At 36.6% G+C, this 25,807-nt stretch overlaps 1 protein-coding gene across 12 annotated transcripts in view; it reads right to left on the minus strand.

Moving 5' to 3' along the window:
- Positions 1-550: 550 nt before the first annotated feature.
- Positions 551-25,807, minus strand: part of YAP1 (Yes1 associated transcriptional regulator) — a 105,302-nt gene continuing 80,045 nt past the window's right edge. For 3 of the 12 annotated variants that reach the window (XM_019923775.3, XM_019923769.3, XM_019923768.3), the window contains 5 exons: positions 22,713-22,894; positions 19,786-19,833; positions 9,719-9,849; positions 6,204-6,316; positions 551-4,326 (listed from right to left, as the gene is read on the minus strand). In XM_019923775.3, the coding sequence (XP_019779334.1) occupies positions 4,088-4,326; positions 6,204-6,316; positions 9,719-9,849; positions 19,786-19,833; positions 22,713-22,894 (713 nt within the window). In that variant the 3' untranslated portion in view covers positions 551-4,087. Of the gene's footprint in view, positions 4,327-6,203; positions 6,317-9,718; positions 9,850-19,785; positions 19,834-22,700; positions 22,895-25,807 lie in introns of all 12 variants that reach the window. The other 9 variants (XM_019923774.3, XM_019923767.3, XM_019923766.3 and 6 more) reach the window with 3 other exon arrangements.

The following is a 25,807-nucleotide window of genomic DNA, read 5'->3' on the forward strand; positions in this document are numbered from 1 at the left end:
ACTGTTTTCAGATTTGCCTCACCAAAAATGATGTGTCAATAATTGAAGACATTATATACACAAACACAGAAGTAAACCATTTTCAAAGACAATCAAATCTACCTCTTATTCAAAGTTTAGGACCTACCATTTAAATTTGTGTTTTTATTTATAAAATAATAACTGATAATTTTCACTAATATAAGTATTATATTTTGGAGATCATTAAGAGAATATTTTGGAGAAATAAAACCAAAGGCTATTTTGAAAGAAACCGCAGTTTCTTCTGTGCTGTTACATGAAGTAAAATCATTTAAGAATGAAGCTGATACAATTCAGCTCACACACACACACTATTATTGATGAGGATGGTCTACAGGAAGAGTACAGAACATAAAGTTCAAAGAATTATATCCATACTACAAAAGTTCCAAATGCCAAACCAACCTTAAGTTTAATCTGTCTACCAGTTACCACTGTAATCACCTTTTATTACTAATACTTGTTCTACTGGAAGACCATTAAGAAGCCAAAAAAGTTTTAAATATATTAATCGTTAAAAACAACAAAGAACAGTTTAAAGAAAGAATATATTTGAACCATATAAACAAAAAGGTATTACAATAAGAAAAAATAATGTAACAATTTATGTAAGTACCTAACATATGAGCATGCTCTTAACATCTAAAACAAAAAATAAAAAGGTAACATTGGTACTATATATATATATTTGACAAGTGTGCATTAAAGAATTCTCTAATATAAAACATTTAAAATGTGGAGAATACTTTTTCAAGATACAGAAAACAATTGTTAAGATAGGCACACCCACAACTCTTTTAAAACCGTGCTTATGGAAGATAAAATTGATCCGAGCATTCCTTCTCAGATGTGCAGAAGCTCTGAAATTGTAAATCATTTGATATTGCCTCCCACTTTTGCACTGTTTGAATTTCAACATTGATTGGTATGAATTACACAATTAAGTAGTTTTTCAGTGTTTCTGCCAAGGTTCCATATAGAATGCATCTATTTAGTATGAATACTTAAAACAGCAACATCGTTTGTATAAAAGTCACTTCCTTATATTTTTTCCTTTTTTTAAAAAGGCACTATATTTAGAAAATAGTAATTATAACAAATAGTGCTCTGGAAAATCTGAAACTCCAAATCAATGTGCTCCATCAACCATAAGTAGATCTAAGAAGCACTAACTAAAAAGAACACGACTGTAAAAAGCTGATAAATTTAAAGATTATAAAATTGGTTTATTGTAAAAGCAATTCAAGAATACCCAGTTAAAATCTTATCCCAATGCCACCCAATACAACCAAGAAGCAGTTAAACACGTTACATTAGGAATAAGGACATAAAACAAGGAAGAGCACGTCAAGGCTGTGATTCAAACTCAGAAAGAGAAAGGCTTAGGTCTCCTTCAGGTGAGTACAGAGGGTACGATAAGATCAAAGCACCATGTCTGTTAGGTACCACGGTGCTGCTTCAACACTGAGGTATAACTGGGTAAATTAAAGGTGAGAGGAAATGAAGAACTCCGTAGTTTTGTTTTGTGGGTGTACTTGAGTGATTAAAATTTTAGGAACAACTGACTTTAATGACAGCAAGATGCAAGACAAGTCTTTATTGAAGAAAAAGAAGCTTATAAAGTTCTCTATCAAGGTCCCACTAAGTCTTCACAACTCCCCTCCCACCTTCCCACCCTCTCCCCTAATCTAAAGCTACTCTGCTGATATATAAAATGCGATCTTAATTTGTGGCTTAATGGCAAATTGTAAGCACTCCTTCCAAGTAGCTTTGATCTTCTGCACATAAAAAAGCCAACATGCTGTATCATCCATCCATAAACTCAATTATGCATTCTAGGCAGAATTTCATTATTCCTCTAAAAAAATCAATACATCTGCACAGTGGCCATTTCCCCCCAGACTTAATTCAAGATTTAATCTTTCTTCTGTTTTCTTAATAATAGCCTTAGAGTCAATTATTATGAATGATCAACCTATGAATCATTATATACAACACAGTGATTGCATTTTGAGCACTGAAATTACTTAATATAAAACTTCTTACTTCCAACTTTTGCACTCCTCTAAATTGAAGGGTCAAAATGCTTAGATTCTGTAATCAGAAAGAAAAAAAAAAAACAATACTTGTCTTCCTAAGCTGAGGCTTTTCATAGCAGTTTTAGCCAGGAAAAGAGATTTTATGTCTTATAAACCCTTGAAAATAAGGGCTTACTCTAGAAACACTGAAAGACCCTTAATCATAGAGGTGCTAGCTGATACCACTATAATTCACAACCAAGTATTACTTCATAGCTTATACTGAAGGTTTGATTCATGCTCATTTTGTTCCTTTAAAAATACTCTTTGGAAAACATTATTACTCCTGTAGACACATACTCTAGTTATATCTCTTCCAGTAAAAATAAAAGTATAATCATGATTATCTCTATTTCTTTGCTAAATTCAACTACCAATATACATTAATCTGATCACTTTACCAGCTAACTTATGACCTTACAGTATTCTATACACTATCCAGGGTCAATTCTCAGCATACAGAAGCAGAAGCAAGTCTTAGAAGAACGATTTTGTAGGTAATATTTCAATGTAGTCCTTAATGTGTTCATTACAAAAGAGAACTAGAGTACTAGAATTTACTTCCAAAACTAAGGCAAAGGTAAACTTTCAAAGCTAAAGGAAGGTAAACCACTATATAAAGCTTACTTCTGTCATGTACACTATGAACCTAACTCAGTGATTTCCCATCAAGACGTAAATTAGTCTGAGGGACTAACCAGGGGATAATAAAGCCATTTCTTGTTTGCTTCTTTCAAATTCATCAGATAATATCCATTGTGTGCCCAGAGGGCATACAGGACTCCGCTAGGCACTACCCATAGTAACAGCCCTTTCTAGAACACTAAACTACCACCAACATTTGCAGACTGCCCCAACCAGATTTAAACTACCTGTGAAATATAAACTACTAGTCATGTATTCTAAATGCATACATTCAAAGCTACCATTTTAAAATAAATTGGAAAGTAGGGAAAACTTAAAAAAAAAAAAGATACATTCTGCTATCACACTATCATAAACATTGTAAGTGTGTGTGTGGGTATATATAGAGAGAGCAGATTACCAAGATTTAAATAAGATGGTAAAAAAAACCAGGACATGTAGATTTACCAAAGGAACTACAATAACTGTCCCAAGCTACAAGTATAAACAGATTCACTATAATGGTAATTTGCCTAAGTTCTGAGAAACAACAACAACAACAACAACAAAAAAAAAAAAAAAGAAAAGAAAAGAAAAAGAAACCCCCAAACAATAAAAACCCCAACCAAGACAAAAAACAAACAAAAAAGAAACCAAAAACAACAACAACAAAAAACCACAATAAAACCCACCAAAACCTATACTAGAGTATGTGGCAATAATTAATATATTTCTATGGAAATTATCTCAAGCCTTATAAGCTCCTAAAATAAAATCAAGGTCACTATGTGACTAATGATAGCACTAGGAGGAAAAAAAACCCACTGAAAGTAAAACAGTCTTCAGCCTTGGTTTCAGCTATCTCTTCAAATCAGCATAAGTACTTAATATCAGATACAACATTTTTGGCTTGTCAGACCAGTAAGTCATGTTTTTCCACTGGCCAAAGGCAGCTGAAGAAACAATTGCTTGAACAAACTAAATGCTGTGACGTGAAGCATTTGACTTCCAAGTCTGAGTATTTAGTTAAAATGACTGGTGAACGTCTAACTGGGCAAAAGGAATGGCATCCATCATCCAAACAGGCTCACTTCCCCCAGCCCCCAAAACAAACAGTAGTTATAATAGCAAAAGAAACAAAAAAAGTTTTTTTTGATTCTTTAGAGCCAAACATGGAAGAGGTCAGCAATATATTAACAGCAGCAATGGACAAGGAAGAGCAAAATAGTGGATGAAAGAATCTTGCTGGACGTTTGTTCATCTTTTTCTGTATTAGCCAGAAGATCACAACCGGCTTATTTGGAAATTTCAGGTATATCTCCTTAGATCCTTCACAGATTTAGAATTCAGTCTACCTGAGGGCTCTATAACCATGTAAGAAAGCTTTCTTTATCTAGCTTGGTGGCGGCCAAAACAGACTCCATGTCATTAAGGATGTCAGAACTCAAAGCTTCTTGTAGACTTGGCATCAACTCCTCTCCTTCTATGTTCATTCCATCTCCTTCCAGTGTTCCAAGGTCCACATTTGTCCCAGGAATGGCTTCAAGATAGTCTGGGAAACGGTTCTGCTGTGAGGGTAGGGTGCTTTGGTTGATAGTGTCACCTAGATGGAACAGGGAGAAAGAGAACAGGTCCTTTTTGAAAAGCTAACATCAGAGCCGTATCATGTGAGTATACATATAAATGCACAGGGAAAGAAACGCATTCCTGACCGACCTCCTCCACTGGCCCACAGTTTACTTAAGGTCAAACAACTCACAGATAGCAAAGTAACAACGCAAGTTTCCTTTTGCTTCAAAATTGTTCAGATATTGAACAAGCTTGATTGCTTACTACTGTGTGCTGAGCGGTGAAGGGGGTCCTGAAAAGAAATTCCTTAAAAAACTATATACAGCAAGAGAGAAAGAACAAGTATGACACAACAGCATCACTACTTGACTCTCTTCCAGGTATGCACCACCATAATAAGATAAAATATAAAAATGAATGGTATAGACCTGTCTTTCTCTGAAGTACACACTGGGGAACAGAATAAAAGAACTGCACAAAACTATTCCACCCTTAGGAGATTCACATTCACAACAGTAAAAACAAGCCTCCCAAAAAGTCCTTGGATAGGTAAGTCTTCCTAGCTTTGCTTCTAGGTTTCCCAAACTTACCTTGCCAAGAAACCTTTTTGTCCATGACAATGTTAACATTCCTTAACACTTCAATGGAACATGCTTTCAGAAAAACTAATATAAATCATTAAGTGTTAAAGAGAGAAATGGGGGGACAGAGGAGTCAGGAAAGGTGTTATGAATGAGATGGGTTTGAAGCAACGCCTATGGATGATTTAAGATTTAGATGAAGAGAGGGCGCTGTGGATTCCCAGAAGCATCAAAGCCATAAGCTGGATGAGCACAGGTACAGAAGACTTGCCAAACACTTTTAGAAGCTGCCGGCTAAAGAACTAGCTAGCTGGAGAACTGCTTCATTTCCCCGCCAATTCGTGCCCTCTGAGAGCTGCCAAGGCCAGGGTCACCGGGTAAGCCACAGGAAAAAGGGTTCTATAATTACCCTGTGACGCAGGTACTTCTTAGCTTCTGCAAGATCCCTGAAACTATTCTAACAATAATGGAGGTAAGCCCCACCACCTAGCCTTTCCTACCTGGCTTCCTGAGCCCCATATCACCTAAGTTGGACCAAAGACCCTCACAAAAAAGAGGGAAGCAGACAATGAATCACATATAGAGACATATGAATCACATATAGAGATCTTCTCCAAAATTAAGAACACAAATCCAGGGGCTTCCCTGGTGGTGCAGTGGTTAAGAATCCGCCTGACAATGCAGGGGACACGGGTTCGAGCCCTGGCTCGGGAAGATCCCACATGCCACGGAGCAACTAAACCCGTGCACCACAACTACTGAGCCTGCACTCTAGAGCCTGCGAGCCACAACTACTGAAGCCCGTGTTCCGCAACAAGAAAAGCCACCACAATCAGAAGCCTGTGCACTGCAACGAAGAGTAGCCCCCGCTCGCTGCAACTAGAGAAAGCCCGCGAGCAGCAATAGAGATCCAACACAGCCAAATAAAATAAAATAAAATAAATTTATTTTAAAAAAAAGAAAAAAGAATACAAATCCATATAACAGAGACTTCTAATAGGGTCCTCAACTGCTCTGTCAATTAACTCAATGTTTTAAATGCTAAAATATAAAATAAGTCATGTCAAATAGAGCTGAGATATTCATGACATTTAAAAACTGGGAAGAGACTGAAATTACAAGATGCCAACAAAACAAACAAAAAAACCCCACAAAGCAAACTTAATTTGAATTGAAGTTTACAGGATCTCAATTGGTTTTCTTCTGAATAATAGTTTGCTCACAATAGTTTATTGCTCACAATAGTTTAATTTGCTCACAATAGTTTAATTAGACCTGGTAATACAATGACTACTTCTCACTGAAAGCTAGAGGAATAAAGAATACCAACCTGTATCCATTTCATCAACACTGTTCAAGAAGTCGTCTGGGGTCCGAGGGACACTGTAGCTGCTCATGCTTAGTCCGCTGTCTGTGCTCTCATCTCGAGAGTGATAGGTGCCACTACAAAGAATGAGAGTTAAAGACCAACACAAAAAATTTAAGAAATGATTTCAAGGTAAAAATATAAACACCTGCTGAGTACCAACATGATTCTCAAAGAGGATTAGTGAAAATTCTTGCCCTGCAGCATCTGAAACAAGCACCCTCCCTTCAGGGCCCATACAAAGCTCTTTTGCTATGAGGTGAAACAGACAAGTTAATCCTAATTGAAACTGGCAACTTTAGGGGGCCAAAATTTTCCTAAGGTTCTGGGGCTTGGTGGCAATAAGGGAAAAGAAAGATATTTCCAGTTTTCCTAGGTGACAGAAAATTCTCTGTGTAGATATTCTCTAGTATCATTTGAATCTAGGGGCTCCACATGGCTCATTTGTTTCAAGGTCTCAATTCCCCAAGTGGCAGTGGTCACAGGCATAGGTCAAAACACAACCTCCAGGTGGGTGGTGAGACAGGTCTGCACTAGATTCGTGCTAAATTCCTAGCTCTCATGCAGAGAGTTTAAGCCAGAAAAATCAAACCAAAATAAAGAACCAGAATTTCTTTTTCGACTGGGCCAAAACATGAGTCACTGCCGATAAGAACTGAACTCCCTAGCTTGATCTCCTTGTTTCTGTTTGGGAAAGGCGGGGAGCTGCAAACAAACACCTTAGCATGAGATAGGAGTCCTGAGAGTCCCAGATGAAGGAAAGATTAAAAACAAAAAACAAAAAAACTACAAGGCACATACCTTGAGAAAAACAGAAAACTATGAGCCAAGACAGATTTTTACTTTAGGCTAAATGAAAAGTATCACAGATTTACATACAAGTATGGTAAATATCCTTAGACTATTACTTTCATAAATACAACACTCTCCTAACCTAGTAGCACGCAGACACCAGGTGGCATCGCCTGTAGAATTGGGGGTTCTGCTAATTGTAGAAAAACTATGGCAAAGTGTGAAATAAAGGCAATTGTTCGTAATGGTCTCTGACTACAGGGCAAACTCTAACTTTCTCCACAGCTTGGACACTTAAACAGCTGTTTAGCTTACACAAAAGTTAAACAAAAAATAACTAAGCTTTAAAAACAAGATTTAATAGTTGCTCAAGGTCGAAAGCTCAGTCCCCTAAATTTCTTTCCTAAATTACTCAATGCACTTGCCTTGTTCTCCCTCCCCTTCACTCTGTATATTGCAACCACTAGTTTAATGCTTCTGTCAGATTTTGGCAAGATTCAAAAGCCTCACACAGATCCAAGAAAACACAAATTTGCCTCTGAGACCATTTGTATACAATGCAGCTACTTTGGAGAAGGTCTCAGGATGTGGTTTGTTTTTATTTTGCCTGTCTTGATCTGGGACAAGGGCCTGGTCCTAGTCATCACTCTATTCCCACTGCTGAGAACGGAGCACGTATCAAGACACTCAAGACTCTGTTACAGAATAGCTGAATGTACACAGTTGTTCAGAGTTCTTTCCAAGCCCCAGGGGAAGCACATGGGCACTCCTGAGGACCGAGTTCACAAGGCCATTTCCCTGGTTAGGGACTGCTCCCTGCAGCCCCCCAACCTCCCTTCAATAAACATTCACTGAGCATCTGCTACTACGTGATAGGGATTAGAATAGTCTGAGGATACAACAAAAATCTACAACTGATGCTTTCTGAGAGGCTCACAACTTCAGGGAGGGAGGTGCACAAATACGTTAATGAATCATATACAAGGGCTACGTGAGCAAAGTGCTTTCAGAACAAAGAGGAGTAAGCTTGAAACGTACAGGGGAAAGGTTTCATGGAAGGGAATGTGGGAGCTGGCCTTGAAAGACCTCAGAGTAAAAGGGAGATGAGGGGATGTTCCACCACTACTAAGAGTCAACTCCATGGCAAGTTAGGGGAACAAGTGTTTAGGGCTTAAGGAATATGTATAAATCGAATGATGGGCAGTGGGGAAACCATCAAGAGTTTCTGAAAAGAAAAATGTTATAGTCAGATGTGTGTTTTAGAACCTGGGGGTACTACAGAGAGTAGACATGGAATTTTGCCCTGAGACTAACAACACGGGTAATGTTCCACTCTGTGATCTTTACCAGAAAATAGAATCTTAAACTGTAGCTCAGCTCTTATCAAAAGTTTTAAGAAACAATCTGCACAAATGACTATCAGGAGGAAATGCAGTCTATCCATTTTTTTCCAAATGGTCTAATTTTATCCCTGGATCAATAGAGGCCTTCAATAAGACGGGTACTGGAATTATATTGATCTGAAATTTCCTCTGTGGAAAAGAAAGTTCTGTGGCTATGGACCTTTCCTAATTAACCTCAGTTTAAGCTTACAACTACAGTCTTATATAAATATACTCAATTTTTGGCAGAACTTTAAACTGCATATATCAGAAGAGTAAATACAAACTTAAATACCCTTTAGATGGCCTTTGAAACCAAACTTACCAATTAGGGCACCAGCACTAACTAACCTTAAGACAGAGCAAATGACAGAAAATTCTATTGTACTAAATATTTTGGTATGACAAGGTATTTTGTTTTTATCTTAGGATCAGGATGTTTTCAATTCAATTGGTGAGAATTGAAAGGGTAGCATTATAGCCTTCTTAAACAAAAATACCTTTAAATGTTTTAAAAAGTACACTGTTTAAAATTGGTTAAAAAAAACAAAAGCAAAGACCAGAAAGCATTTGTTCCTTACTTTAAAAGCTGAAACTCCATAAATATTTGACAATCTAGAAGAAAGAATTGTAGTCAAATCTTAATTTTAAACGGCCTTCTAGGCAAAGAATATGTTCTGTCTCAGCTTGCAGTTTTCAACATAGCCCTCCCTACATATAATAACATCTTTGCAATATGCCTGAAACCCAAGATTTGTGGTAACTCACTAAAAATCATCCTTAAACTATGTTATTTTCAATACTCTTTAATGTTAATACATTATTTGAAAGAGGCACAACCTTACTTTTTATCTCCTTGACCTATAGCCCTTAAGAACATGAGGCCTTACAGTGCTCCTGCAGTGAAACTTCTCAGGCTGAACACTTACTTGGAAAATTCCTTCTAATGATCCTTACAATGCAGCCCTAAGTAGGTTTAAGATGCAGTTCATTTGCTTTTATAGAAAGGCATTCACATGTTCCTTCATGATTCTGCAAGTAACTGTTTTTCAACAGTATAGGCACAAGCAAACACGTGACTGTGAATAAGTATCCCCTCTACAAGTCTGAACAGCTCATTTCCTCTCACATGAGCCAGCTTTTAATCCTCAAGTTTTATTGTACTAGCCATTTATGGAGAGATTCATTTACAGCTATGGTTTTTGGCCCACAAAGATGTTCAAACAGCTTATTACAAGTACTAAGGAGAATCACCTTAAAACTATGATCTTTTTCAGATGTTGGCCAGTAGCAACTCTTACCAACCTGTTAAGAAAGGGATCTGAGCTATTGGTCGTCATTGTTCTCAATTCCTGAGACATCCCAGGAGAAGATACTGGATTTTGAGTCCCACCATCCTGCTCCAGTGTTGGTAACTGGCTACGGAGAGCTAATTCCTAGAAAAAAAATCAACACAAATGAACAGAATCAATCTATTGATTAACAAAGTTATCGTTAGGTTTAAAGTAATAAACTTGTACGTATAAAGCTGAAGTATTAACATCTAAAAGTTAATGAGTTTCCCAATCAGAAGGACCAGGTTCTTCTATCCATTTCAAGTGATTAAACATTAAATTATATAAACTGAAAGTTTAATTAGTCTTATTAACCCCAAAACATATATACTTAACTACTTAGCTTCCTTTTGGTATTTTCCTTTTCTGGCAGACACTCCTAAATCCCTCCTTTGGGGTAGGATGGCAAGTCTGATCTTTACAAAAGAGAATTCTTCTTACAGTTTATTTTTACTCACCAACCCTCATATGGTTTTATATGTTTGGCACCAGTAATAAAAATAAAGTCAAAAGAACAAAATTTGGTGATTTACCAAGACACCAACACTCCTCACTGCCCTCCTGCATTGTTTTACACTTTGGTATCAAGTAACTCATTCTGACTTCAGGTTTTTCAATCTTGAACTGTCTTCGGGGGCATCCAACAATTTCTCAGCAAGATTCTACCTGGAAACTGAGCAGAAGCTATGGGCCATTACTACCCTGATCATTTCAGAAGGGCTGCCTCAACGTGCTTCCAAACATTCCAGGCCTCAGCTTTATATTTGCCTGGGGCTTCAAGGCTAGTTCACCTCACTCTGGCCAACTCTTACACCTTCATACCTCACCCCCTGCAGCCTTCCTGAGCCAAGCCTGCTCGCTGAGGCACACACCATCTCCAGCATCCTCACTCCCAGTCACCACTGGGTCCAGAAGCAGTGGAGATATTCTCTGAGCTCTGCACCACCACTTCTAGACTATGCAACAACCACTTCTTTTTACTCAGGTTTCTGCCTCCTAGATACCCCATCCTTTAAATGGGTTTCTTAACCGGAGGATCATGACAGAATGCAGAGGGTATGTGAACTTGGATGGAGAAAAAAATTTACATCTTTATTTTCATTAACCTATAACTAAAATCTAGCATTTTCTTCAATTATAAATATAGGCAACAAACAGTAGTATTTACTATACCTTGGACTTTTCATCAATAGAAAACATTTTCATATCATGCTCTAGTTGTTGCAAATGTATCATAATACCATTTATATTCATTACTATTTTAATATTATATTAATTTTAAGACATGCCACTGTATCTTATTACTTATACATTACATAGATGATTCACTCAACATGAGTTCCTTGAATTTCTGTATTCCAGTGATCTTCATCCCTACCTACCTCAATCACCCACTTACACAGCCAAGACCTTGTTATTCCAAAACCAAACCTACCTCTACAATCTTTACTCATGTTTGGGACAATGATCATTGTTTCACTTCATTGCAACTGCATCTATCACCCGGGAACTGTCAACATCCATGCACAAAATCTATACAGTAATCTAATGCTGAAATTCCTGGCTCTCTAAATTGCAATGATATTGACCACTTTACCATTGTATTTCAGTCATTAACTTCCTCGGTCACACCCTGAGCTGGTTTAGAAACTTCTTCCCCAGAAATCTTACATGTACTCATCCCGCTTTCTGGAACCGTATTTTTTCTTTCCATCCAGTTTCTTCTGCCTCCTACTATTCCAATCTATTGGCTCTCCTTCCCTACAAGTTTAAATGCAGGGCTGATCATTTTAAATACACATGATTACCTTTCAGATTCCTGATACACACATAATTTTATTTCAACACAGCAAATTCCAACCATGAATCAATATTAAAAATGTGCTTGCTTCATTTCTATACTGAGACTGCTAAGAAATGCTACAGAAAAATCATATAACTATCCAGACTGTTATAAACTAATAGTCTTTGGCCTTGGCTGGGCCCTCCTTAGTACCACTCATTGTTTTTTTGTTTTTTCTTGGGTCCTTGGTTACTTTTTTCTCACATTCTCATGATTACTACTCCAAATCTGGCACACTCTCTCAAGACCCTGTTGACTTAAGTGCTTTTCCTTTTTCAAGCTCTCTCGCATTTAAATAAGAACACTGAGGTCATCAGGAACAATCTGTTGTTTTCTGGATCCTCCTGTCATCTCTTCCTGCTCCCCCAAAGCCATCTTCATTCATCACCTTTATAACTTTTCTTCCAGTCTCAGAAAATGGATTCCCTCCCGCTGTCTCCTGTTCTAGGCCAACCCACACTCCTAGCAGCTTCTGGGGATCCATTTTACTTGTTTTCTCTATCTTCTATCTTTGATGTGCCCCTTGCCCCCATTTTCACCTTACAAAGTGAGAAGTGACTTTAAAACAAAGTGCACTCCCTGCAGGTCTTTAATATGAAATGTTTTCTCTTGGTACCATGTCTTTCCATATACTCTTGACTAGAACACTTTTCTTTCTTATTATTTAAGACACCTTAACCTTTAACCTTCTCTACGTTAATTCTCCAGAATGATCCCATTTCCATCTTCGGATTGGATTAGATTAGACAGATAGATAATATGTCTTTCACACCCTGAGCATATGTATGTAACATGATCTTAGCACTTAACACATGATATTGTAATTATTTCTTCTCTGTCCCTTAAGGGCACAAAATGAATAAATGAATGACTATTTTGGAGCATAAAACAAGAGCTTCTAAATACTTTGAAGAATTTATGTTGCTATTAAAATATAAGGATGTTAAAAACAATAGATTTTATTTTACTTTAAAATATTTATTTATTTGGTTGGTTGGTTGGTTGCGCTGGGTCTTAGTTGCAGCATGCGTGTGGGATCTAGTTCCCTGACCAGGGATCAAACTCAGGCCCCCTGCATTGGGAGCACGGAGTCCTATCCACCAAGGAAGCCCCAAAAGCAATAAATTTTAAAATGAATAAAATTATAGGCTCTGGATGAGGCTGATGCCTAGGGAATGTATGCTCATGTTTCTGTGTACCTAGTTTTGAACCTTGCAGCACAAAGCAAATACATCATTACTGAAATAACTTAATAAATTGGCTATAATTTTCATATTGTTTTTACAACTTTTATTTTACCCCTTTTGATGGTTTCCACTTTTTCAAGGTTTTATGAAGTTAAAGCTAATTGTTATGTGCAAAATCTCCATGTTCTCGCTACTTGGAATTCTGCCACATTGCTTGTTTGAAGCTATCAGATTTTTACTTTTTGCTGCGTTTAACAACTGAATTTCTACTGTCAGCAGACAGTAAAGAACCAACTATCCACATTTACAGTGAAAGGTAATTTAGAGATGTGAATAAGAAGGCCAATGTTTACAAGTTGCCTAAGAAGACAGTCAACCCCCTGAAAGGCTATGGAAATACTTCTCATCAAATCCATATTTGAGCCAGGACTAAGAGTAACTAACCTAGAGATTCATGTAAACTGAACTTGAAAGGAATAAGGGGAAAAAAGTGCCACTTTATTTACTGGTGGTGGTGGTAGGACGGTGTTAGCATTATCAACCAAATAGTGAAGAATACAGCATGAAAACAAACGTAATGTGGTAAGGCCAATGATATAAATAACATATACATAGATTATAGAACCCATATACCAGGTATGGATATTCAGCTCAGGTTTGAAACTTCTAGTTACAGGAAAGACAAACAAACAAAACCCCAACACCAACCAACCAGGGTTGATTAGAAGTAATTTTTGAAGTATTATTGAGGTATAATTGATATATAATAACTTACACGTACATCATCCAAAAATGGGTATATATTCTTACATAGCTCAGTATTTGCTAGAAACAAAATTACTTTAACTAAACTTGACTACTTGGTAGCCCCCTCCCCAGGGCATTCGTTCGTTCGTCCTTCCTTCCTTCCTTCCTTCCTTTCTTCTTCCTCCCTCCCTCCCTTCCTCCCTCCCTTTCTCCATCTCTTTCTTTTCTTTCCTTCTTTCTTTCCTTCCTTCCTTTCTTTTCTTATTAGTCATCCATTTTATACACATCAGTGTATATATGTCAATCCCAATTAATTCTTTTGTTAATATTTTCATCTGTGAACATAATTTATTTCACTGGGTTCAATAAGATGAAACATTTCTGTTGATATTTTAAGGAAATTGTCAAAAATTGGGGAGGAAAACCATATGTATTTTGTAGGAAAACAGGCCAACTTCCCCCTCCCCTTAACATATATCAATAAGTTCAGAGTTCAACTGAATATAAAAACAGTAACATCCACTTCCACATAAACACACACACATGCATGCATGCATACACACCCCCACATAGAGATGTGGAAATCTGCGAAAGTATCCTACTCCATGCTTTACCTAGTCAGACTTTGAAGGAGAGTCAATGTGGAGTCAGAACTAACTGAAAGAGCTCCTCCCTAAGCTGTCCTGCTGCCAGTGAGGAATAGTTAAATCATGGGTTTCATTGTGAGTAAGCTTTGTAATTCCTTGTATCCTTAGCCAAGGATTGTAAATGTGAAAGTGAACACACTGCATAAAATTAATAATTTTAGAAGTAAAATATTTAAAATTTGTTTCAGAGTTGTACAGAGTTTTGGCCAGTGATTTTAGAGAAAAATAATTAATATGGATAAGTATGAAATGAATTTAAATAATCTGAATTTTTTAATCAAAAATATTTCATATAAACTTTCTCCATTATAGGCATTTAAAAATAATTCCTGGGCTTCCCTGGTGGCGCAGTGGGTGAGTGTCCGTCTGCCGACGCAGGGGACACGGGGTCGTGCCCTGGTTCGGGAAGATCCCACATGCCGCGAAGCGGCTAGGCCCGTGAGCCATGGCCGGTGAGCCTGCGCTCCGCAACGGAAGAGGCCACAACGGTGAGAGGCCCATGTACCACAAAAAAAAAAAAAAAAAAAAAAATCCTCTATATATCTACATGTACCTATGTAGAATAAACCCATTCTGTTGCAATAAATTAATTTTGTCAAAACACATTTTGGATGAATATGAACATCATTTTGTAATTGAGTAAATCTGGCATAGCTGTTTTAAAAATCAGCCTTGGGACATAATTGGATTGTCTACAAAAACTGATTTCAGTTGAAACACTTCATGTTGAAAGTTATGTCTATCTCTAAGGAGTTTTTTATCCTGAACAAATGTCTAATATTAGAATACTGAGCTAAAAATACAAGTTCGTTAAGCTTCTCTTTTTCCCAAAGGTAGTCAGAATAAACAGTTTGACAGACTTTCAAAAATGGAGAAGTAAGCAAGTTATAGGAAATTCAGCCAAAATTTATCATACTTCTGTATTTCAAAGGTCAAACAGTTCTTTTAGAGTATTTGACTTTTTCTAAAGGAAGCAAATATTTTTAGCTCATTTTCTTCTGTAATAATACAAAAATGTGGTGGCTTTTCCCATTGAGCTTGTAAATCTTAGCTAATCTGGGACGCATGTGGAGTCAGAGCTATCTGCAACTATAAGTAAAACTGATGGTCCCAGCTTGGTCTGGAGGGAACTTTCCAGGATGGTTTATAAAGGAAAACATGATTTGCCTGGTTCACATAGTGGACTTTTATGGACTCAGGATCCAGCCATGAGCCATTGGTCCTTTTTGTATTTCCCTTCTCTCATTTAAATAGGAGTATCATTTCTCATAGGGTAAAAAAGATACTTTAAGATAATATATATCTGGTAGTAAAGTATTTTGGCTCCATATAAAACTGATGCTTTGGTTCACATCATTTAGAAAAATAAGGAGAAAGGCAGTAGAAGAAGTCAGTAGTCTGGAAACATTTAGAATATCTCTAGGTTATTAAATTCTTTAGAGTATCCAAGAGACATGGAAGCATATGTCTACACAAGTCAAAATTTAGAAACAAGTCAAATATCTATCAGTAGGTGAACAGATAAACAATTGTAGTATATCCCTACAATGGAATACTACTTAGCAATAAAAAGGAACGAACTATAAATACAACATGAATGAATCTCAAAATAATCATGCTAAGGTGAAAAAGTTATGATTCCATTTATAGAAAATTCTGTAAAGCTAATGTCAACTTTACTTTCTTAAAGCAATTTTATCTTCAGCAAATACTATGTAAGAGTGTTTCATTTCTGGATAATATACGGCACACAAATGAAGGTCCCCCCTCTCCAACCTAATCAATTTATTTAAGGTAGGTTAGTTTAGCGAACTAGAAATCCAAATTTAGAAATGAAGAATAACTCTGAAAATACACATCTTTTAAACAGTTTGTCTTAGTAACAGCAGTTTATGTCAACAATTTAAAAAACAAACAAACAAAAAGCCATTTCTTCCAACTGTTCAAGATAGGTCTTGCCATACCCCATTTTCCAACACAGCTTTAAACATTCACAGAATATTTAATTATGTTGGAAGTTATTAAAACATTTAGCCAATGTTTAGAATGCTTTTTGTTTTTTAGTATTTGTGCCATTTGCCAAAGTATCTTCAACTTCAGAACAACCTTTTTGACTAAAAACATGTGTATCTATGATTCAAATTCATAGAATGATTCACAGAATCATTAGAATCTATGATTTATTCAATATTAGGACTTCAAAAAGAAGAGAGATAAACTTGGAAAAGGTATTAATTGGATTCTGAAAAAGCTTTTCTAGTATCTGCTAACATAAAAGAGTTTGGAGGGAAAAAAAAAGCCAAAACTTTGCTATTATTAAATTCAGAAAAAAAAAAAAACTGTGGTGATTATTTTCACATGGCTCTGAACAGGGGTCCTGTACTATTTTGCTCTATTTGACTAAAACTATGGACATCTGAATCTCTTCACCATTTCGGGCTAACAGTGTAGTACAATATCCTCAACATTAATACTGTGGGTTTTATCCAGCATTAACCCAGTAACTGACCCTGGTGTGTATTTATTACTGTCCACAGGAATGGCGACTACACAATATTCATTAGTTGCAAAAAATTTATAGCTATAATTTCTATGAAGAGTAAAGCAATTATTTGCTCAGAGATAAGCTATCTATACACAGCAGTCTTGTTTCTATTTTCTGGGTCGTTTCAAGCATTCTGATGAGGGCACTTGGGGATGCGTTTTGACCTAGGCCTTATGAAGGAAATGGAGAATCTTTATCAGTAAAAGGGAAGGGGAAAAGTCAGGTACTCCTTATGGGGAAAAGCTCATGAGTGGAATCATGGCAACAAGACAGAGGAGTGCACTTGGCTGAAGGAAGGTAATTGGCTTAACCAGAATTGAGAGAGAGAAAGAAGGCTACTGACCACAGACCACAAATGAGCTAGGTTGCAGAGTTTAGGCTTGATCTCATACGTATTAGGGAACCGCAGGTACTAAGAACCACATTCTTAAGCATAAGAGAAGGTAAAAACATTCACACTCAGGGGGAACTATCTTTCCTCAAAGTGTTAGTTTCAAAAGACTTTGAAACAGAAGCTGGGATGCATTCCTAACCCACTCTCTCAAAGGTTTCCCTCCAGTCACAGAGGAGAAACTGATGTATTAGTAAGAGTTATACAGAGAAAATTGAGCATTCCATACATGTTCAATCTCATGGAGCAAAGACGATGTTTATACTTTTAAAAAGTTTTTTTTTTCTTCTGAGACCAGAAATTGCTTTAGAAAGAAAAATAGTGAATAATCAAAATGAAATTTAAAAATTTAAAGCTCTATGAGGAGAAATTTTTCCAAAATTCTGCCAACAAACCCTAACAAATTAAGGCAATAATTTCCATTTTTAACTAAGAAAATATACTAACCCCTTTAAAGTTGTCTCAATTTTTCAGAATTTTGTATTAACCTCACCCATACTGACAGTAGTTTATAAGACCAGGAAATTCTACAACAGACAGGTTTTGTTAATCCTATGCAGAAGTACTTAAGGATAGCTTTTGAAACAAGTAATTTGTGAACATTCTGAAGTCTGGTACCTTCCCACAGCAAATGTGGTATATAATTACAAAACAATGCCACTGGTTTCATGTTGCTTGTTAACTTATCTGCACTGATTTCTATTAGAAAAGTAAAAACAAACAACAAACAGAACCCAATCCCCCCACAGCACTGAACAGGAGTGCCTTGCGCTCAAGTATTGAATGGATCCATCCCTTTTTCTTCATTATTCCTGTTTTTTGAGACTGGAAAGCTCTTTCTGGCTTTCTTGATTATCCTGGTAACCTTATTTAGAGGCATCTTCACTTAAGATATGACCCTTCTTTGTGGAATCTTTCCTGGCACCTACCTTAAGATAATCTAGAAAATATGTAGGATGAGAAAAACACAGATACTTGCTTGATACAAATACAACCATATTCTGGGTATTTGAGCAACTCCAAATTTAGCCCTATACTGGAATTTCATACATTTTCACAATTGTGCCAGGTAAATACATTGACAACTGAATCTTATATAACAAGGCAGTATTTTATTATCCACATATGCAAAGTTAAATTTAAAAAACCTTTTATAAAACCTATCTCTTTCAGGTTTTCTGCTCTGGCTTAGACAAATCTAAGGAATCAACTCTGTAATTTTAATACCATACAAATTTAATAGAAATTCAATTTACAAACCTTAACTTTTCTGAAGCTTTACTACTAAAAGAAGTATCTAAAAACTCCTGATAATTTTAATGAGCAACTGTTTACACTTATACTGATGTAAGAAATAAAGACCTGAAGGTATTTAATTACTTATCAAATTTAAAGTTTAAGATCTTAGTAGGAAAAAATAAAAAGGAAACAATTTCAAAACACTTTAACATGGAGAACCTTTTGCTTGATTCCGAATCTCATTTGAATTAATTTTTGCTCCTATGTTTCTACTTCATTTATTACAAATAAAAGAAACACTTCAGAGAAAAAGCAAGGAAAAATGTCTTCACTTTATATAAAGATCCAATGCTACAGTGCTCTTCCCAGTCAAATGTGGTATTAGAGGTCCTCATTGTAAGAATGTCTGCTCTGCTTTAGCAAAGATGACGTTCATTAGTTATTCCCTGGATTTCTTGATTAAAGGAGGCATTTATGAGAGAGACAATGAATAGAGTTTTTCCTCTCACAAAGTAAACTGGTCTCTATGAAGATTCTATCTGGTGCTCCAAATGGACCAGTTAACAGTATCTAAAATGAGTGGAGTTCTGCCAATTCCCACACTTCCACAGCTCATTCTAACACAATGCACTTGTTAGCCTAGTGCAGAAGAGCTCCACAGAATATGAGGTGTTTCATGGTTGCTTCTGGCAATCTGAGAAAAGTGCAATAATCCCCCAGCTCCTAATTCCTTCAAATCTGTGAACCCTGAACAAACAGAATCTCTTTGGTTTCAAGAATGAGATTCTTTCCATGAGTCAGATAAGTGCCTATGTTATAGAAGGAAAAAATGGCCACAATCTTTCCATCTAAATAAGGTACCTTCACAACCAGTGTTCCTTTGGGTTCACCAGGGAGGAATGCTGATAAAAGCCAACAAAGAAACCCAAAACAGTACTCAGGTAGATCCTTTGCTCTTCTGATAATTTTAATATTCTTTCTTTGGAGTGTTCACTAAAAGAAACTTTTCCTTTCCTCGTAGTATGATTATAATTCTTAATAAGATTTCCTAAAGTAGCCTACCCAAGTAAATAACCTGTACTACCTTTGTTACTGTTCAAATTATTAACCTCTATAAATCATTGTAAGTACTATTTTAGGCTATGCAAATAAAAAATCAGGCACACTTCAAGGCTGACAGGGTGTATATACTACATATCAAATGTGGGGAAAAAAAAGACCTCGACGGAGTTTTGAATACTACTCTGGGAGGAGTGGGGAGGGAGCAGATAGTGTAAACTTTCTGGGAACAGCAATGTTAACTTAAGTATCATGGTAGAAAGATGCCTCAAAGTTACTCTGGGCTAATCTTCAGTGAGGACAGGCCCCTGGAGCACAAGTTTTTCTCTTTCCTAATTTAATATCTGTTTTCAATGCTAAAACATCAGATAAGAGCCTACCTGACATTTTGGAGAATTTGCTGTGCTGGGATTGATATTCCGCATTGCCTAAGAGTGAAAAATAAGATGGATAAAAATTACTTTAAGCCACATGGTTTGGCTGTGTAGGCTGACTTACAAATTGTATCCAGACATATCACCATAGCACAGAATTCCCAAGCTAGCCCAAGAAGAAGCAGACTGAGGACAGGAGCCAACGGAGTCGCCACATAACAAACGGAAACCTCAGAAGTGTTAAACAGCATTGAGGATAGGACAGTAAGACTTTAGGTGTCAGGGTTCAAATAAAACTGGATATTGGTCAGGTAGGTTCTTTACTTCTGAATATTAGATGAAGCAGGAAAAATATAATTTGATGCTTCAGTGATAAGAGAAACTATCAATGGAAGAAGTTCACAGGAAGCCAAAAGGCTTAAGATATACTGAATTTATACTGATTGCTAAAAAACAAAACCAAAAAATCTTAGAAAACACACCATTAGTATAAGAATAGAGCAGATCTGTCACTTCAACAAAAGAAAAGACAACACAGTAGGTGGTAAAGAAGAAATAAAGAAGTTACCTTTAAAGGAAACTATTCTGTCTAGGACCCATCACCCAGAGTAAGAGTGAGAATAAGATTTAGAAAAATTCTTTAGAATGAAGAATTTTATAAGTAGCAGCATTTTGCCCATTGGGCGGGAAGGGGGTGGGGGAGAGCTGAGCTACGGCAACAACAAAATGATGGATGGCCCATTCCCAGACTTTAACCTTTCTTATTAATAAGGTTTCTTTTTTTTTGGTAGTCTTTAATTCGTATGTGAAATTATATACGTATACGCCATCTAGTACTCAGTAACAACAAAATGAAAACAGCCTGCGTAAAACATACCCTTAAATTGCTTTATTTCTTCTAAGAGCTATATAACTATAATTTTGATGGTGCTACCTTGTTCCGATGATAAAGTTTTATTTAAATGAAAAATATCTTTCCTTTATAGTAATATGTTAAAAAGTCCATCAGAGATACATTAATCTTGTTAATGTGCTTCCTTTCTCTACCTTCTTAAAGGCGGATGAGGGAATATTTCTTTCAAGACCACTTCTTGACATCATATGCTGGCATCATCTTTCTTACTCACTTTGGTGCCAACCACACTAGAATTACACTGGCAGGTTACTGATAGCACAAACAGTTTAAAGGTGTGCCTGTCTGGGATTCCATGGCTTAGTTTAATTCTTAGGTACTAGTTCTTCAAATCCCAAATCTGAGTTCAAAGACTGTATCAAGTTCATGTATTTCCATTAACACGTGACACTATTAAAATGTAACACTCATGAAAAAAAAGTACCTTGTTCAAATGTCTGCATCCTGACTACAAAAATGGAGAGTATAATGATATTTTTAATGCCTATACTTAGTATGCTATGACTTACGTGAGGAAAAATAGTACAGATATGTATATTTCACGTTCGCAAACAGAGAGAATGTCTCTGGGGGGAAAAAAAAAATACAAGAAACTGATAGCTACTTACAACCAGAAAAGAGAACTAGGGAAATGGAAAAGGAGATTTCATTTTCACTGTACGTTTACCTTTTGTACACTTTCAAAATCACATCATGTTTATTATCCAAAATATTTACATAAAAATTTAAAAATATACTGCTTTGAGAAGATCACACTCCCAAAATCTGAACTTAGATTTTATCACTCTGAAATAAGATAAAGTAAAAATTCATTTTGAGATGAGGGATTATATATTCTTATAGCACATAAAGACCAACAGTATTTCTGAAAGAAAACTGATAAAAATGGTCGTAAAGTTTTCCAGCTCTCTAACGTTAGAAACTACCCATCCCAACATGAAAAAATATCCATAAGTAGATAATTTTAAAGCACTGTGGGATCTTCTAAACTTGGGATAGCCTGTATTGTTTTAAATAAAACATCTTAGATTCAGCAATACTGAAACATTTATCATTTGAGAAATATCATATTGTGTATTCCCCTAGACAAATAATTCATTTAAAGTAAAAGATGTTTCTCCCCAAGTGATGTCCCAGAGTTTCCCCCTTAGTGAAATCCTCAGATATATAGTAGTCTGCAATTCCATGTACAGACATACCTCATCTTATTGCACTTTGCAGACACTGCAATTTTTGTTTTTAAACATACTGAAGGTTTGTGGCAACCCTGTGTCTAGCAAGTCTATCAGAGCCATTTTTCCAACATTTGCTCACTTCATGCCTCGGTGTCACATTTTGGTAATTCTCACAATATTTCAGTCTTTTTCATTGTTATTATATTTGTTATGGTGATCTGTGATCAGTGATCTTTGATGTTACTATTACAAAAAGATGACTCACTGAAGGCTCACATGATGGTTAATATTGTTTAACAATCAAGTATTTTAAAATTAAGGTATTTAATTTTACATTAAATTTACTTAAATTTACATTAAATTTTACAATAAACAATTTACATTGTTTATTTTAAGACAATGCTATTGCACACTTAATAGACTACAGTACGGTGTAAACATTAACTTTCATATGCAACGGGAAACCAAAAAATTCATGTGATTCACTTTATTGTAATAGTTGCTTTATTGTGGTGGTCTGGAACTGACCGGCAATATCTCCGAGGTATGCCTGTATATTTGAGGAAAAGCACCCTTGCTTCCTTCGATTTTTGCTTGACTGCAATGAATACGACCAAAACATCTCTTTGTGATACAGGTTTACAAGTTATAGCCTATGTGATCAAAGGCCAGTTAAGAAACTAGAAACTAAGATGAAAGCTGGATAGAATGTTTCTGTGTCACTCTAGTTTCAGAGAAACAACATTCTTCTGTAACTAATAAATGTCAAAATGAAACACACCCAACTTTATGTAGGAAAACAAAACCCCAAGAGTGGAAGGCTGGTCTCTAACCTGTGGCCTCACCTGCCGAAGCAGTTCTTGCTGCTTCAGTCGCAGTCTCTCTTTCTCCATCTGCAACTGCTGCAGCCGCATCTGTTGCTGCTGGTTGGAATTGCCACCACCCATGACTCCTCCCTGAGGGCTCTGGGGGGCCAGGGGTGGTGGCTGTTTCACTGGAGCACTCTGACTGATTCTCTGGTTCATGGCTGAAATGAAACAGAAGATCTATCCTAAAAAACTAGCAAGAAAAAGGATATTTAGTTATTCAAAAGCAACTGGGGATATTCAACATAGCCTTTTCTGTAGTAACACTATAAATAACCTAAAAATCCACCAATAGTACAATGGTTACATTAATTTATTATTATTGTAGTCATCTTCGTCATTATCCTAGGATGCAAGGCAGCCATAAGAGAAAAGAAACAAGTAACTCTAATAGGCAGTGACATGGAACAGTCTAAGACATACTAAGTTAAAAGCATAGTACAGAATAGATAGTATTAAAAAAAAAGGGGACAGGTGGAACATATATTACATGCATATCCAGAGAATCTGAACTGAAGGACAGCCAAGAAGCAATTAACATCTGTTGGTTCTGGACCTGGGGAACTAGATGACTAGAGGACCAAGTTCAAGAGAGACATTTTTTATAACTTTTCAAGTTTGAATAATGTGAATATATTGCTTATTATAAAATATAATATATATTTAATTTAAAATAAATCTCTCGAAGTAACTGAGACAAAGCATCCTAAGCATTAAAGCTCATCAAGATTATTAATCTTTAAATATAACTCTAATAAATCAAGTAGATTAAATGATCTGATGCATGCTCATAATAAATTAAGCCTACAAGAATCTGGATGGGACTTCCCTGATGGTGCAGTGGTTAAGAATCCGCCTGCCAATGCAGGGAACACAGGTTCGAGCCCTGGTCCGGGAAGATCCCACATGCCGCAGAGCAACTAAGCCCGTGTGCCACAACTACTGAGCCTGCGCTCTAGAGCCCATGAGCCACAACTACTGAGCCCGTGAGCCACAACTGCTGAAGCCACGTGCCTAGAGCCCATGCTCTGCAACAAGAGAAGCCACTGCAAGGAGATGTCCGTGCACCACAACGAAGAGTAGCCCCCGCTCGCTGCAACTAGAGAAAGCCTGAGCACAGCAACGAGGACCCAATGCAGCAATCAATCAATCAATAAATTAAAAAAAAAAAAAAAAAAGAATCGGCCTGACAATGCAGGAACATGGGTTTGATCCCTGGTCCGGGAAGATCCCACATGCTGTGGAGTAACTAAGCCCGTGCTCCACAACTACTGAGCCTGCGCTCTAGAGCCCGCGAGCCACAACTACTGAATCTCGTGTGTCTCGGGCCTGTGTTCTGCAACAAGAGAAGCCACCACAATGAGAAGCCTGTGCACTGCAATGAAGAGTAGCCCCTGCTCACTGCAACTAGAGAAAGCCTGCACACAGCAAGGAAGACCCAATGCAGCCAAAAATAAATAAATAAACAAACAAATAAATTTATTTAAAAAAAAGAATCTGGATGGCATAGATTGGTCTCATTCAACAGCTCAGGTAGTCATTGTTATTTTTTTAGTTGAACATAGAATATACCATTTGACAATTAGAAACAGACTGGATTCCTACACTAGTGAATTTCTCTCACTGATACAACATTGACCAAACTGTGGATTGTGGTAACCTTGGTGAACAGATGGAAGTTTTATTATGTGAAAATGGCAATAAGAATGATGTATCACCTTTTCAGACACATATTCAACATTTTAAGGTGAAATTTCAGGTCACTGTTTCTACTAAATGTTTAATACACACTGACCAAAGAAAACCTCTGGCCCAAATGACTTCACAAACACTCGAGGAAGAAATAATACTAATCTTATAAAACCTTTTCCAGAGAACAGCAAAGAAGGAAACTCCACAACACCTTTGAGACCAGCATAACCCTAATACCTTACAAGGACATTAAAACAAAGAAAAATTACAGATCACGTTCTCTAATGAACCTTGCTACCAAAATCTGAAATGACATTCACTGACAGCTCTCATGACGTACTGGCTCCCAGCCAAGTGGCAAACTCCTTCTGGTGATTTTTCACGTGTCCTCTGTTGAAGGCACAGAGGCTGCTTGGTAAATGCCAACTCTTCTTGGAGGCTACTTGACCAAACCTCCCCAGCCTTCCCCAGAGTCTGCCATGTGCATTAAGAATCATCTTCCTTCAGGGCACTGCCCTGGGACATTTGTTTACTGACATTTCTCACATGACTGTAATTTTTTATTTACAAATTTGCATCTGCTCTTAGACTGGAGTGCCACAGGAGTGGGGAGAGTATCCTAATTGTGTATATATTCTCAGTGCCTAGTCCAGCATCTTTGCACAAAACTTGTGCTGAAAAAAAACACTGTAATGTTTCTAAGTCAGTTAAGTATTCACTGACGCAGATATTTAACTATTTAATATATGATAATATAGAAATCCTACCAATTTCCCCTTAGACTGACCAACTCTTCCATGAGACTGCATAACATTGATATAGAACCAAGGATATTAGAAGAAAGGAAAATTACAGACCAACTCTCTCCTAGCATGCCTTAGTTCAAGTCAACCTACTGAGATAGTTATATAAGGTGATGGTATTTTTGTTCTTACTCTTCCCCTCAATTTTTTCTGTATTTCTTTTTCTAATTTCTTGAGTTGAACTTACTTAGTTTAAGTCTTTTCTTAGAGCACTTAAGTCAATAAATTTACTTTTAAGTACAGTATTTCCTGCATGGCATACAGTTGAAATAGTACGTAAAATTCATGATTGTTCTACCCCAAATATCTGTAATTTCTATTGTGATTTCCATTTAACTCATGAGTTACTAAGGAGTACACTTTTATGCTCTCAAGCATACATTTAAATTTTTAAAAATAATTTCCATAAACAAATAGAGAAGCAGAAAAAATAATACAGATGATGAATCCTCATGTAGTCATCATCCGGGTTCCCAATGATCAATACATAACCAATTTTGTTTTACATCTATTCTCATCGACTTTTCCCTCAATTATTTTCAAGCAAATAATACAGTATTTCATCCATAAATAATCACA

This window comes from Tursiops truncatus, chromosome 8, assembly GCF_011762595.2.
Source record: "Tursiops truncatus isolate mTurTru1 chromosome 8, mTurTru1.mat.Y, whole genome shotgun sequence".
Taxonomy (NCBI): domain Eukaryota; kingdom Metazoa; phylum Chordata; class Mammalia; order Artiodactyla; family Delphinidae; genus Tursiops; species Tursiops truncatus.